General features: G+C 41.5%; 1 protein-coding gene across 3 annotated transcripts in view; it reads right to left on the bottom strand.

Annotated features, from left to right (window-relative positions):
• The window catches only part of MAP3K3 (mitogen-activated protein kinase kinase kinase 3), a 59,527-nt gene extending 44,998 nt beyond the window's left edge, over positions 1–14,529 (bottom strand). For 2 of the 3 annotated variants that reach the window (XM_040452056.1, XM_040452058.1), the window contains exons 1-2: positions 13,763–13,793; positions 5,054–5,175 (exon numbers count right to left, since the gene is read on the bottom strand). In XM_040452056.1, the coding sequence (XP_040307990.1) occupies positions 5,054–5,175; positions 13,763–13,778 (138 nt within the window). In that variant the 5' untranslated portion in view covers positions 13,779–13,793. Of the gene's footprint in view, positions 1–5,053; positions 5,176–13,762; positions 13,794–14,396 lie in introns of those variants that run through there. The other variant, XM_040452057.1, reaches the window with a different exon arrangement.
• Between the last annotated feature and the right edge of the window lie 6 nt (positions 14,530–14,535).

Raw genomic sequence — 14,535 nt, 5'->3', positions numbered from 1 at the left:
CCTTACACTTTCGTGGCACTCACTATCTGTATCATATATTTAGGCATAGTTGCATCCTACCTCAGTTTCTTTTTTTTAATGTAGTTTTCATTTCCCAATAAGACTGTATGGCTCCCAGGGTACAGGGAACATAACACATTTCTTTGTATATCTAAGAGGCTTGACTACAGGCACATGTTGAACTGAAGGGAGAGGTGCCATCCCTGCTAAGAAAAGAAGTTCCAGTATAAAAATTCAGGTCTAGGCAAGTTCAAGTCGCCTGCCCACCACAGCCAATCTCAGGAAGACAGTGAAGGCCTCCTGGCTGAACTACAGATTTGGGAACTTAGCAGGGACAATAGGAGTAATCAACAATGATGCCAAACTGAAGTAGAAATAACCTTCTCAAAGTCTAAACTCAACAACTGAACATGCAACCCAAGAAGGCTCCCAGGAATCCCTGTACAAATCTGCGTTTATTAAACAAACGTTTGTGAACTAACTGGATTTGACAAAGGTTTCAGCTAGCCATTGTTCAGGGTGCACTCTGATTCTGTAGCTCTCCTTTTCCCTGTATTTGCTATGTATCTTTAATGGCTCCCATATTTTTGGCACTAGAGTCCTTATTTTGCCAAAGATAAAAAATGAAAAGAAAAAAAAAAGGACAACAAAAATAATTTTGTGTGGGTCTGGAAAGTCCTAAGGGCAACGGAAGAGATGACTATAAAGCAACCTTCTCTGCCCTAGTTCTTTCTATATGCCCAGTCCTTGCACTGTGTCTGGCATGCAGGAGCAGCTCAGTGAGCATCTGAATGAATCAATGATTGAATGGTATATTGCTTAGCTATTGCTGCCTAATAAACCACTGCTACACACACACGCACACACACACACGCACAAATATAAATATATATATATATAAACATATATATATATAAACATATATATATAAACATATATATATATAAACATATATATATATAAACATATATATATATAAAATATAAATAAAGCAGCCTTCTTACAAAATAAAGTATCAGGCTTATATATTGCTTTACGTTTCATTTTCAAACTAGCCAGACAATCTTATCAACAATCTCTGAAAGAGAATGGAAGTCCTGAAGAGCCAGGTCTGTCACGGTAAAAGCAAAAGACAGTCTGCTCAATCACTGGCCATACTGGAGGAACAGCCCCCAGAATTTTCCTCCTTTAGAACTGATAGCCAAGAGTCCTGTCCTGCTAGTGCCTGAAATGAGGAAAGCAACTTTTCCATTCTGAAGCACCCACTAGTGAACACCTGCAAAGTGAGACCCAGAGCCTGGATGCTATTCAAGCCTCTACTTACCAGTTATTGGTAAGACTTGAGAGAAACGGGAATTAAGGATTCTATTTCTTCCTCCCCTGGGATTTTAAGAAATTAGGCTAGCTTCAGAAATTTCCAAAGAACTATCTGATAGACAGGAATAACAATCCAATAAAGGTAGAAAACCTTAACCTTTTCAGTTCCATGACAGTATGCAGAATTCTGATTAGAGGCTTTCACTAGAACTCATACCTGCAGTGCCAGAACATAACAGAGTGATGTAATCACTACCACTTTACATCTGTACATCTGTTTTACGATGTACAAAATGCTTTACATTCTGCCTGTGACCTTACAACAACTTTAAGAGGTAGACACAAGGGGTATAATTTCAGATGGAAAAACTGAGGTTTAGAAAGATGATTAGACTTATATACAGTAAAATTACTGTGACCAGGAGTCAGAAGATCTGGGTTTGCTTCCTGGCTCTACCAAATACCTTTGCGTAAGCACTCTGCAAACTTTTAAGCATCATACACATGCTTACAGTTGTTAGTGCTATCAACTGTTGTTGTTGAAAGCACTCGGTAAACTGTAAAATCCTAGGTTAATGGATTAACAACTCCAAGACTTCTAGGCCAGTACTCTTTTCAGTACACTAAGCTGTCAGCTTCACAGAGAAATTGCACCTATTGATAAAGCACTGTGAGCTGATGACTGCTAAAGGGGTGTTGCTCATCACCGCCTGCAAAACTGTCCGTAGGCCCCAACCACACACTGGGATGGGCCACACATCTAAGGTTGTTCGGCCAGCTCTAACAAGGCTGTAGGCTTCCAGGGATCTAACGTACAAGAGGAAGAATGCAGAGAACCCAGATCCTACCTCCTAGCAAAGAGTTCATAGTTGAGCACCTCATTGCCCATGTTCGTCCAAAGCTGCTCAGAACGCTTAGTTGTTGCCAAACGCATTCTCTTTTTCAATTAGTTACCTAGCTTGCTCACTTAGGCAAGAGGATGCCTGAAGTCCTGCTAAGCAGAGATATTAAATTAGGTTTTCCAATTCTTCCAGGCCTCAGCTCCGCAGCAATTGTCAATCCATAGCTCCTCTGGCTTTCCTTTGCTGTGTCCAGCTTAAGGCTCTGCTAATCTTAGCGCTGCCCTGTGGCCAGCACTGCGCTTCTCATGCTGCAGTAAGTGCCCTTTGCCTCTGTCAGCGCCATCCCCTGCCTGAAAAAGCAACCTTTCTAACCAAACACTTGGTTACTTTCAACTGGTACTCTGCAATTTGAATCTTTAGCCCTATTTGACATTTCCTAGCTCAATTTGGCATCTCTTAGCCATTTAAATTAGGTTTTGATCTTTCATTCTTCTCTGCTAAGTATGGACTTTCTGGCAGAGGAACTGGTAATGGAGAATACAGTTTAATCCTATCCCAAGCCTAAGCAAACAACAACAATAATAACAAATAGGGATTCAGTCTGTAAAGTCCTACGTTAACAGATTATTAACACTGGCAGACTCCTAGGCCAGGTTCTTTTCATTACAGATACAGATACAGAACACTTCTATCATCACATGAAGTATACTGGACAGCACTGAGAGACACTGCTTATGAATAATACTATTCTGCAAATTGGTGGCTAAAAGCACAGAATACAGGTTATAAGTAACCAGTGCTCCCTACAAATCCACTAAAATGACTTGTCTGGGAAATGAACTCCACACTCTTCCAGCACTTGGATCAGATTTGAAAGCACATTTTAGCTTTAATGAGTAATGTGGTTCCTTCCCAAACATTTCTTTTTCTTACAGCCCCTGCACATGAGCTTGTTGTTACTGTGGGGCTGTTCAGAAGGGCTGAGCTCCTACTGCTGCTGTGTTTTTTCTTTAAAAACAAAAAAACTGAGGTTAATAATGTGTATCCTCCATGCAACAGAAAAAGTATGATATTCAAGTAAATTGTGGGTCCTTAGAGCCACTACCTCTTGTTAAGGTTACTTCTTAACTAGCAGTCAATCCTTTTCACAGCCTTCTCCCTTCATAACCACTAACTTTATTCCAATAACACAGCAGCAGGCACAGTAAAGATCAGGACTTTTCTTATAATAGTTTTTAGGCTCTAAGCAGAGGATCTCTAGGGGCACCTGGGTGGCTTAGTCAGTTGAGTGTCCGACTTCAGCTCAGGTCATGATCTCACGGTTCCTGGTTTGAGCCCCAAAACAGGCTCTGCACTGACAGCTCAGAGCCTGGAGCCTACTTTGGATTCTGTGTCTCCCCCTCTCTCTCTCTGCCCCTCCCCTGCTTGTGTGCACTCATGCACTCTCTCCCCAGAATAAATAAATAAACATAAAAAAAAAAAAGAAGAAGGAAAAAAAGAAGGATCTCTAAAAGGTAACTCCCTTCAAGGAATGATCAGAGGCCATGCCACCCTCCTCTTCCCGGCCTGGTCCATTTGGGCCTTCCAACTCAAGAAAGCTTCCCCTTTTCACCTAACTGATATCCACACTATCAGCCCCATTTGGAGAAAGATCAGCTGACTGGAGCAGCACACTCCACATAGGAAGACAGGAAGGAAAGTGAGGTCATTAGGCTCAAGCCTGGGGGAGGGGACTCACTTCTGGTAAAATGCTCCTTCCAAAAGCAGCTTTGAATAGCAAAGAGTTACCACAAGGCAGAACCCACACAATTAGACAGAATAATGTATGAAAATAGTAAAAGAATGGGCCCTATTCCCCCAGTTCTGTAAGGTAGCCATAAAAACAAACCAGCCTTCTAAGCTAATCCTTCTGTTATATCATGAAACAAAAGGATGCAGGGTCCCCAGTTTTCCTAAAGGCAGGAAATACTCTGGGAGACTATATCTAGCAAGACCTTAGACAGAAAAAGTTCTAGGGCCTTACTTTTTCTCTAGGAACCAAGGATTCTTCTGAAGAATTGGTAAACGAGGTGCAAATGAGGAAAGAGAAGGAAGGTTAGCTGATAAGGAAGTGAACCACAAAGGAGAATGGCATGTACAAATTTTCACCAAATACACTAAATATGCCATATGATATAGCACAAGATAACCCCCTAGGGAGGAAATCTCCCCATCATTCACTCCTCTCTGAAGGCCAAAGTACCCAGGAAACAGGGAGTTTGTAAATGACACTAGAGATGGGAAAAAGATTCTCAACAGTGCACAGGTTTAAATGTTAATAAAAATAGTAACTATTTTCCTAAAGAAGCACACAACTCTCAGTAGAGTAGACACTCTCAACTACCTAAGTTACTATAAGGGGAAACAAGTGTAAACAAAAATAATAAAATCACTCATTGTTACCTTTAGAATATATTATGAGACATCTTATTAAGTAAATTTCCCTTCCTGATTATATTTTACATATGCTAAAACTAAAATTAACTAATTTTTCCTGAGTATACACTGTAAGGTAGCTAAAAAACCTCCTGAGAGATTATGAATCTGGATTAAACATCTGCCAATAATCAGTAAAGGAAGAGTTACATGAATACTGTCCCCATAATACATGAAGGAATTATTCTTATTCTCCACAGATACAACACTATACACAAGGTCAGATGCACAAGGCTTTGGGAATCCAGATCAGGACTCACACCTGGCTGGTATATACCACTCACCATTTAATAAACTCTGAAAGAAAGGGGCCAAAAGCATTCTAACCTGGTATTAGAGTATCCTTGGCTTCTCAAATATTGCCCATTTGAAAACCCCTTCCCAGCAACTGTAGGTGGGTCTGCCATGGCCACACACACCTGCCTATTTGGGTGACCCGTGTCTTTGCTCTTCATGGTCTCATATCCAGGCACCCGGTGACGTCGGCTCATCTGGAGGGCCACCAGATCCTTCATGATTGAGTTCAATGCCTCCTGTTCGTCTGCAATGAAAGAGAGCACATGGGCTAAGATACTTTAAAATGGACCACAGGTAAGTGCTGAATCACCAAATTATACACCTGAAAGTAGTATTACACTGTATAGTAACTAATTGGAATTTAAATAAAAACTTAAAAATAAAATACAGACCAGCAAATTAGTACTAAAAATTGTAAGTTCTGCCCAGGTAAAACGACAGATCCTATAACTATAATCACATGCATTTGATGTCTCTGAAAAGTAGATAACTGAGGTCAGACTCTGGCAATTTGAATTTTAATGGATTCTTAACATATGTCCAATCAGATTTCTGGCAGCAATATTTACCAATTCACTGGCGGCAAGGGAGTTGCTCAGACAGGGCAATTCTTCCAGTGCCAGAGAAACTCAATCAGGAAAAACAAATGAAAAGTTGGAGTGAACAACAACCAGCACAGTGTAGTAGGGTACTGAGTGAAAAGATGAATTCATGGAGAGCTGATTATGGGACAGAGTCACACACAGACTTATTCTTAAAGCATCCCAGGTAGAAAAGCACATTAAAAAAATTTTTTTTTAAGTTTATTTATTTTGAGAGAGAGAAAGAGAGAGAGAGAGAGCAGGATAGGGGAGAGGGGGGAGAGAGAATCCTAAATAGGCTCTGCACTGTTTGCACAGAGCCAGATGTGGGGCTCAAACTCATGAACCATGAGATCTTGACCTGAGCTGAAACTAAGAGTCTGACTGAGGCACCCAGTTGCCCCTAGAAGAACACACTTTATTTATTTATGTATTTATGTATTTGTGTATTTATTTATTATTATTTTAAGATTTATTTATTTTGGCGGGGGGGGGGGGAGTGCATGAGCAAGCAGGGGAGGGCAGAAAGAGGAGACACAGAATCCGAAGCAGGCTCCAGGCTCTGAGCTGTCAGCACAGAGCCTGATGTGGCTCTTGAACTCACAAACCATGAGATCAAAACCTGAGCTGAAGTCTCAGATGCTTAACCTACTGAACCACCCAGGTGCCCCTAGAAAAGCACATTTTAAAAGGTACCAAACAAGGACCTCAAGGTAGCTGCTTTGAACAGAAGTTGTTTTACATGCCTAGCCTTTGAGCACCCCCCCCCTCCCAACTCTTTACAAGTTTATAGGCCTTCTGCTTCCCACAGGGAAGTGAAAAGGCAGTTCTATTGTTTTTCTTCCCTAACTGACCAAGCAATGCATTGTCTCTGCCTTACTGGCATTACTTTTAATCCCCTTTTCTTGAAATAGCAGAGTACTGGAATTCTCATGCATTGAAGACAAGTGGCCAAAACCCAGAACTCAAACCAGCCCAATTCCATGTTTTGCAAAATTCTCCCAGGTCTTTCTTTCCAACGTTTATTTATTTTTGGGACAGAGAGAGACAGAGCATGAACAGGCGAGGGGCAGAGAGAGAGGGAGACACAGAATCGGAAACAGGCTCCAGGCTCTGAGCCATCAGCCCAGAGCCCGACGCAGGGCTCGAACTCACGGACCGCGAGATCGTGACCTGGCCGAAGTCGGACGCTTAACCGACTGCGCCACCCAGGCGCCCCTCTCCCAGGTCTTTCAAGACATCCTTGTCTACTCAAATAGCATTTGGGAGTTGAAAATAAATCTGTTGATCTGGAAAGGAACATGACAGATGAGTTGTTACACTTGTTTTGGTGACGACTGAGTCACTTGAGGACCAGAAGCATAGCTTAAAAGAAGCAAGTACAAAAGACTCCACCCATAGAGCACCTATCTTTTGTCTTTCATCATCATGCCTTGGAAATATTCTAGTACCTTGTGGAAAGGAAAGAACAGCCTGAAGTATAAGAAGTAAATCTGTGCTATTTGCCTCTCTTCTTTCTAGATCAAATCTGCTCAGGTACCCTACATGCCCTCTGAGAAGGTGCAGGAAAGGAAGGAGAAAGGTGCCCATTGTGGAGGTTTCTGACTGCTCATAAAAGTAAAATTAGACTTAAAAATGTGCAGGAAAAACATGAGTAGAGTAGCTTCCTATCTAATTCCATTTCAAAATATATACCAAAGTATGTTTGAGAGGTGATGTAGAACCAAAAGGATAAATAAATGGGATAATGAGTAAAAAGAAAGTGGGTACCTACAAAAAGACATTTGTCAAAATTAAAACACATACATCCCATCAATTATTTTATATTTCCTAGTGATTTTCCTATAGGCTCCTTAAAGAAAGAGACTTGCATATTTTGTTTTTTTAACTTCCCAACAAAAGTTTAAAAATTAGAGCATAACATCTAAGCTAGGAAGATTGGCTTATATTATACAATATACATAAGCTTATATATTATGTATATTTAATATGTGTATACGATGTTTGGACCAACTGTAACAGTAAATTGGGATCACTATAAGGAGGATCATGACTAGGTATGTGTTTTCTGAGGCACATCCAGTGAGTGATATTCCTAACAGCAGAATACATGGAGTTTTCGTTATCAAGATAACCACTCTGAGAACTGGTAATTTCTGTTGTTGTCTAAACTCAGATACTGAACTGAGATGGATGTGAGTACACACAGAGACGCACGCTTTTTAAGTCAAATCCACAACAAGCAGGACTACAGAAAGCGTTTCTAATTCTGTGTAAGATGATGCTATTATAAGAGCTGGTTTATCAGGTTGACAAATTCTGTTTCCAGGAAGCTAACCAGTTCCTGGCATTACTTCATGGATAAACTTGTTTGGTAGTTCCAGCGATGAGAACACATTTGAGGAATGGTTTGGCACTATCTCCTGAAACCCGGGATAACTGACACAAATGACACAGGGTAATAGAATCTGATTTTGTGTCAAAGTCGAAAACATTGCTAGAGGCAGACAGGTTCTTAAACTGATACTTCAAACTGAGGACGTGGATAAAGACAGGAAGTAAATCAAGTGGCTCTTTTAGGCATTTCTTCCTGGATTGAGATTTTAACTTAATTATTAACCCTCCAGTATGGTATTTCTTAAAAATAAAATCAAACAAAAATTTTAAAAACAAATAGCAGCTTTCTTAGCGTTCAGCAGTCATTTATATGTAGTCAGAAAGACCTGGATTTAAGGAGGCTTTGAACAAATCACTATTCTCCCTAAACCTCAATTTCCTCATCTATAAAATGGAGATAAATAAATATATCATATCACAGAGCTGCTGTGAGAGTTAAAAGAAAAACGAACTTACAAATTATTCCCTCGTGGTACCTAACACTTAGTAATGCTAAAAAAATGTTGGCTATTATTTTCAATGGAGAAAGGTCAATGGGAAAAGACTGGACACTACTTAATCTATCCTAATGTTTAATTTTATTCCTGAATTTTTATTAGTCATTACCAATAACCATTTACTGAGTACTAATACGTGTTATACATTAGATAGTTTTGAAAGATACTTCAAGCTGTTCAAACTCTAGGAGTAAATGGATGAATGACACCGAAATACAAGGTTACACAAGTAAAGCAATTGATTTAGACAATATACAAACTAGAGCACATAAATACATCCGTGTAAAAAAATTCTTTACAGTGTGATTAGCAAGAGGTTTCATAGATGATTTTATATAACTATTAATAGAATAAGGATTCTTTCAGAAAAGCAAGCTTTTCCAGCTATGTAGGAGAGATTAGAAAAATAAACTTAAGAAAGGACCTAAAAGCAAGTGAGGGGCTGAGGGGAAGAAAACTGGGTCAGGGATTGAAGCTCAATGAATATTAATCCTTAGTGAGTAGAGTAGGAAGAAGGTATGCTGGCAAAGATTTTAAGAGGTCTGGAAAAATACAAGAGTGACACCACAGCAAGTCAGGACCAAAGAAAGACAGTAGCAGGCACAGACCAGGCAGGTCCAATACAGTGATGGAGGCAGAAACAAAATTTTAAAGGGAATCAAGAAGTTGGAGATTAAGAGGAAGTTGGAAGTAGTGGAAATCAACAATTCATTTGTGAACTTTACACATGAACAACTTGAGGCTGGGGTAATAGTGTGCTATCACCTTGAAAAGATTTCCTGAGGATGGAGGTGGTTTGACACACTTAAAAGCTACCAGGAAGAAGCACAGAGGAAGAAGTTAATTCTAGAGATTAAGAGGTTATGACTATGGAGGCAAGTATTCATAGCAAATAAAAAGAAGGGATCTATGAAACTAGGATTAGAGTTCAGGCTTGAAAAGTGGAAGCTCTTAAGCAGTCTTAAGCGGACGGCTATCCATAATTATCCAGCAGCATGTACTTCTTCTCTGGATACCCTGACCTATGGTATGGGGGCTGCCAGGCAGCATATTCCTCTTTCCTTAGCTCCAGCAGGAAGTCAATCTTCCAGAATGAACTATTACTTCTTTCTAAAAGCAGGGTCTTGGGGCATCTGGGTGGCTCAGTCAGTTAAGCATCCGACTTTTGATTTCGACTCAGGTCATGATGTCACAGTTTGTGAGTTTGAGCCCATCGGGCTCTGTGCTGACAGTGTAAAGTCTGTTTGGGGTTCTCTCTCTCTCTCTCTCTCTCTCTCTCTCATTCTCTCCCCCTGCCCCCCGCCAGTCCCCTGCTTGCACGCCCTCTCACTCTCAAAATAAATAAACATTATTTTAAAATAAAACATAAAATAAATAAATAGAAGCAGGGTCTTGGGCACCTGGGTGGCTCAGTTAGTTGAGCATCTGACTCTTGATTTCGGTTCAGGTCATGATCCCACAGTTCATGGGATGAAGCTCCGCATCGGGCTCTGTGCTGACAGTGCAGAGATTGCTTGGGATTCTCTCATTCAAAATAAATACATAAACATTTAAGTAAATAAAATAAAAGCAGGGTCTTAAGGCACTCCTGTTTATGAATCCCCTTGGCTAAAACCCCAGAAAAGTTTCCAGTAGCACCATGTCCTTCAGTAAACATTGTTGTCCTGTGTAACATCTGTTTACTATGTCAGACACCTCTTTCCATATATACAAATCCCTACAGTAATGTTTTAATTGTTGTGTTCACTTAACTAACAATGTTATTTCTTCATGTGGCCAACTCTTTACCCAGTTCTCCCAGATCATCTGTGTATACTGCTCACCCAGGAGATGCTGTCTTCAGAATGTCTTTGTCAGATTTTACTATCTTACTCTTCGTGACATTTCTCACACTCCCACTGCCTCCACCTTGTCAATACCTGGGCAAACATCATTTTATAGAAGTATAAGCAAAAAGATCTGAGCCTCAATTCATAAGAAACTTTTTTCCTTCATGGATATGGTTGAACCTTTGCTAGATCTCAAAGTCAAATCCTGGTGTTTATTTTTCTGTTTCTGGGATATCCCATAACAGCCCTTCAAAAATAACTAATGGGGGGGGGCACATGGGTGGCTCAATTGGTTTTGTCCAACTCTCAATTTCAGCTCAGGTTTTGATCTCAGGGTCGTGAGTTCAAGCCCTGTGTTGGGCTCCACACTGGACACGGAGCCCACTTTAAAAAACAATTTTTTTTTTAAAGTAACTGATGATCCAAAATTTAAAAATACATATTACAAAGTAAGCCATTGCTTCCTCATAAGAATCAACATATCACCACTATATTTTATTTTAATGTTTAATGAAATTAACCCAAAGGTCTGGAGACTATAGGATTATGTATGTTTATCCCAAAACTACAGAATTGATGTCTCCTTCCTATGAATCTTTACACAGTTTTGACAAAGTACCTACAACAACTCCTTGCACTTATTTGTTTACATGTTTCTGGTTCACCTTACCTAACTGTAACTTCTTAAGGACAGGATAAATGCAGATGCAGGGCCTAATACTGCACCTGACACATAAGAGACATTCAAATGGGCAAAGAATAAAGGAATAGCTTACGTAGACAGGACCAAGAAAACGGTTTCTTATCTTTTATGTATTCCCCTAAGTAACACTCAGTTGGATAGATATTTACTTTTTATAAATGCCTAAAATTCAGTTTTAAAGTCCAACTGTCATTTAAAAAATATCAGAAACCTAGTCAACACATGGCCAGCTTGACTCATTAAATTGTGACCCAAATTTCAATCAAAACAGTTGTTGACCAGAGTCTATATAGAGACTGGTCTAACTGGGAGCTCCCAGTTAGCCTTGGAAGGAGCCTCGGAAGGTTGTTGGAACTTTAGAGATGCAAGGTGTCTGTAAATCACAATGATTCTGACTTCTAACCAAGCTATCAAACCAGAACCACACCATCCTTAATCCTGTACTCAGTTTACTATAGTTTCCTGTAACATTTCCAAATTGTTACATGTTTTTCAAAAACACTTCCCACTAAGTTTCAGAATGCACATACAAAAAGTCCAAATAAACACCTGTGAATTAGTCTCAAGTGTTACTAACAGCATTTGCCACATAATTACTAAAACTGGGATAGAAGCACCTGGGTGGCTCAGTTCGATGAGTGTCCAACTCTTGATTTCGGCTCAGGTCATGATCTCACAGTTTCTGAGTTTGAGCCCTACATTGGGCTCTGTGCTGACAGTGCAGAGCCTGCCTGGGATTCTCTCTCTCTCTGCCCCTCCCCTGCTCTTGCTCTCTCTCTCTCTCTCTCTCTCTCAAAATAAATAAATAAATACAGTAAACTTAAAAAAAAATAATAAATAAAACTGGGAGAGAATTCTAGCGTGACCAACAAAAATGACCAGTTAATCTGAATTTTTTTAATAGCCATAGTATCAAAGCCAAAAAAAATTTTTTAAAAAGGTGAATTATTTCCATATTTCCTATTATTTACAGGGATACGTGTAGTTCCCACTAGAAATTTACTGAGGCTAACAGCCAATATAAAATTTAACCTGTTTTTATTACCAACCCAAGTTGCCAAACAAGCTTGAGTGTGGGGCTTTGAACAGCTCAGGGAAACATGACTGTTAACCAAAGAACCTACAGGGCAGGGAGTCAAATTAGTTTTGATCCTTTCCTCACTGGGCTGAAGTTTAACAAGTATAATGAATATACTAATAATTCTGTACGTCTCTCTTATCAACCTCTTGTTGATCGCAATTTATTTAGAACTACAGCAACTAAAGGAAACTAACCTGGGAATTTGAATTTTCATCGCATACATCACCAAAGTGGAAACCAGTATTTAAGAAACAGACTCTGTGAGTGTGTGTGTGTGCGCGTGCATGTACACATATCCTTGCTGAACCTTATATAAAGTAAATTAAAGTTCTAGGTAGGTTCTGGAAGATTCAGTACTAGCTCTAATTGCATATCAAGGTCATCCACAAAAAACAGAGAATAGTATGAGAGGAAACTGCTGAAGAAAGGTAGGCAGTGGTTCTTAAATCAACTTGCCTAATATACTGCAGCCACCATGCAAGTTACTTCCCCTCTCAATGCCTCAGTTTCTTTACGTAAAACTGACATGCAGACAAATGATAGGGCCCTTTTTTTTCTCTGGGGTTCTGGCCCCTACCTATACAGTTCCTTTCCTCCCCATCACTGTCCCTCTATATACTCATACACTTAAAGTATATTTTTTAAACGTCTTGAAATGTGAAAACAGGGTGACATCTATTTTCATGTTAGATACTAAAATGTAATCAACACATCTGTGCACTCTTACTGATTTAGCAGTCCGGAAAGTGGGGAATGGGAGTCAGCCCACCCTCAAGTAATACACACTCCCTTTTGGGACTTAAGACTGCCCTCACAAGACAAAGAGGAAAGACTATCACAAACCAATTCAAGGATTGAGTTCGATCATCAAATTCCAAAACACAAGATAAATGTTGAAGGGGAGGACAAGAAGAATTATGTGCCCCATTTATAGTAATAAATGTCTGATAAGTATTTGTTTAATTCTAGATTTAAATCACAGGCCTTACTGGGTTCCTTTTCTGCTTACTGTCACAGGAGACTTACCCCAGAAGAGCAAGCACTTTCGAAGCAAAGCATGGGAAGGAAGCAGTAAACCCAGCAAATGAACAAACCAAACCCATCCATTTCTGTACACGGGCAGCATGGAACAGAACAAGGCAATTCATTCAAAGCCATAGTGTAGAGACGGGCAGCAAAACAATATCTGCCCAATGTGACACAGCATACACTTAACCTTCTACAAAAATGACCTGACCTTGCTATAAGGCAAAGCAAATATTAACATTCCCTCTTCACGTGGGCACTTCACAGATGCAATGAATGCCTTTGCAAAGGATCCTTTCACTGCAATTTACTCCTTGATTTTTTAGGACAATACCAAACACTTTGCAAAACTTGTGATTGTGGACAACAGTATCACAGTAACTGATCCAACAAAAGCAGCAAAGAACATCTAAAATGTTACTTGCTTCATAACCTAGTCCAATAATCGTTTGCTAAATTACCAAAAAGGACATGAAAATGTCAAATGCCGCGTGTGGAAGACATTAAAAGCGATTCTTAGATTACATCTTCACAAAAGAAATCGCAAGTATTGATTAAAAAAAAAATGACTGAACAGATTCTTTTACATAGCGAATGCTCCTTTAAAAAGTTACATAATTTCAGGGATGCCGCTAACTAAACATAATAAATGTAAAACACTGCAACCGTATTTTTCAAAAAGTAGGACTCACTGGCAGTCCCCGACCAATTCCTAACCTCCGGCAATCTGCATGCGTCTCGCATTTCTCAACCGCGCTGCCGATAACAGAGATTGTCGTTTTAATCACCTCCCAGCCTATCTCCCCGCACGCCCTCCCCCCTGAGCTGGGGCGCGCACAGGGCTGGAGAGCAAGCCCCGGGAACTCTCGCTGGCCGGCCTGTGTGAGCAAAGGGAAGGAAATGACACAGGCAGGAAAAAAAAGCAAATCAAGGAAAAGACACAACAGCAGCTGGGCCTGCACCAGCCTCCAGCCCGGGCCCCACACTGAGCTCCCGCTCCCCCGCCCTCGGGCTCGCGGTCCGGCTCGCTCGGGCCGGAGCGGGCTGCCCCGCTGAGCACGGGCCCTCGATTCCGCCGCCTCCTCCTCGGGATGCGCCTGCCGCGCGGCCCGGAAGGAGGCTGCCCAGTGGGCTCCGCCGGCCCGGACAGCCCCGGCGGGCCAAGAAAAACCGAACCCCCGCCCGGGCTGCCGAGCCGCGAGCGGCGCGGGCGGACGCCGGCGGTCCGCAGCCCGGGCCGGGCGGGCTGTCCATGCCTGTCAGGCGGCGGCCCAGGGTCCTCCTCCCCTCAGCCCGGGGCGGGGCGACGCGAAGCAGCGCGGGCAGAGGCCGGGGCGGTGGCGACACTCACCCATGGTGGCGATGGCGGCGGCGGCGGCTCGGACCCGAGTGTCACCTCCGCAGCCGGAGCTGCATGCCGGGGGCCCGGGCGGCGGGGACGGCAGCGGGCCTGGCTCCGCGCGGGGGGCGCGGGCTGCGCTCGGGGCCCC

This window comes from Herpailurus yagouaroundi, unplaced genomic scaffold (genome assembly GCF_014898765.1).
Source record: "Herpailurus yagouaroundi ecotype Mexico unplaced genomic scaffold, PumYag 206, whole genome shotgun sequence".
NCBI lineage: Eukaryota > Metazoa > Chordata > Mammalia > Carnivora > Felidae > Herpailurus > Herpailurus yagouaroundi.
This window is presented reverse-complemented; position numbering and strand designations above follow the sequence as displayed.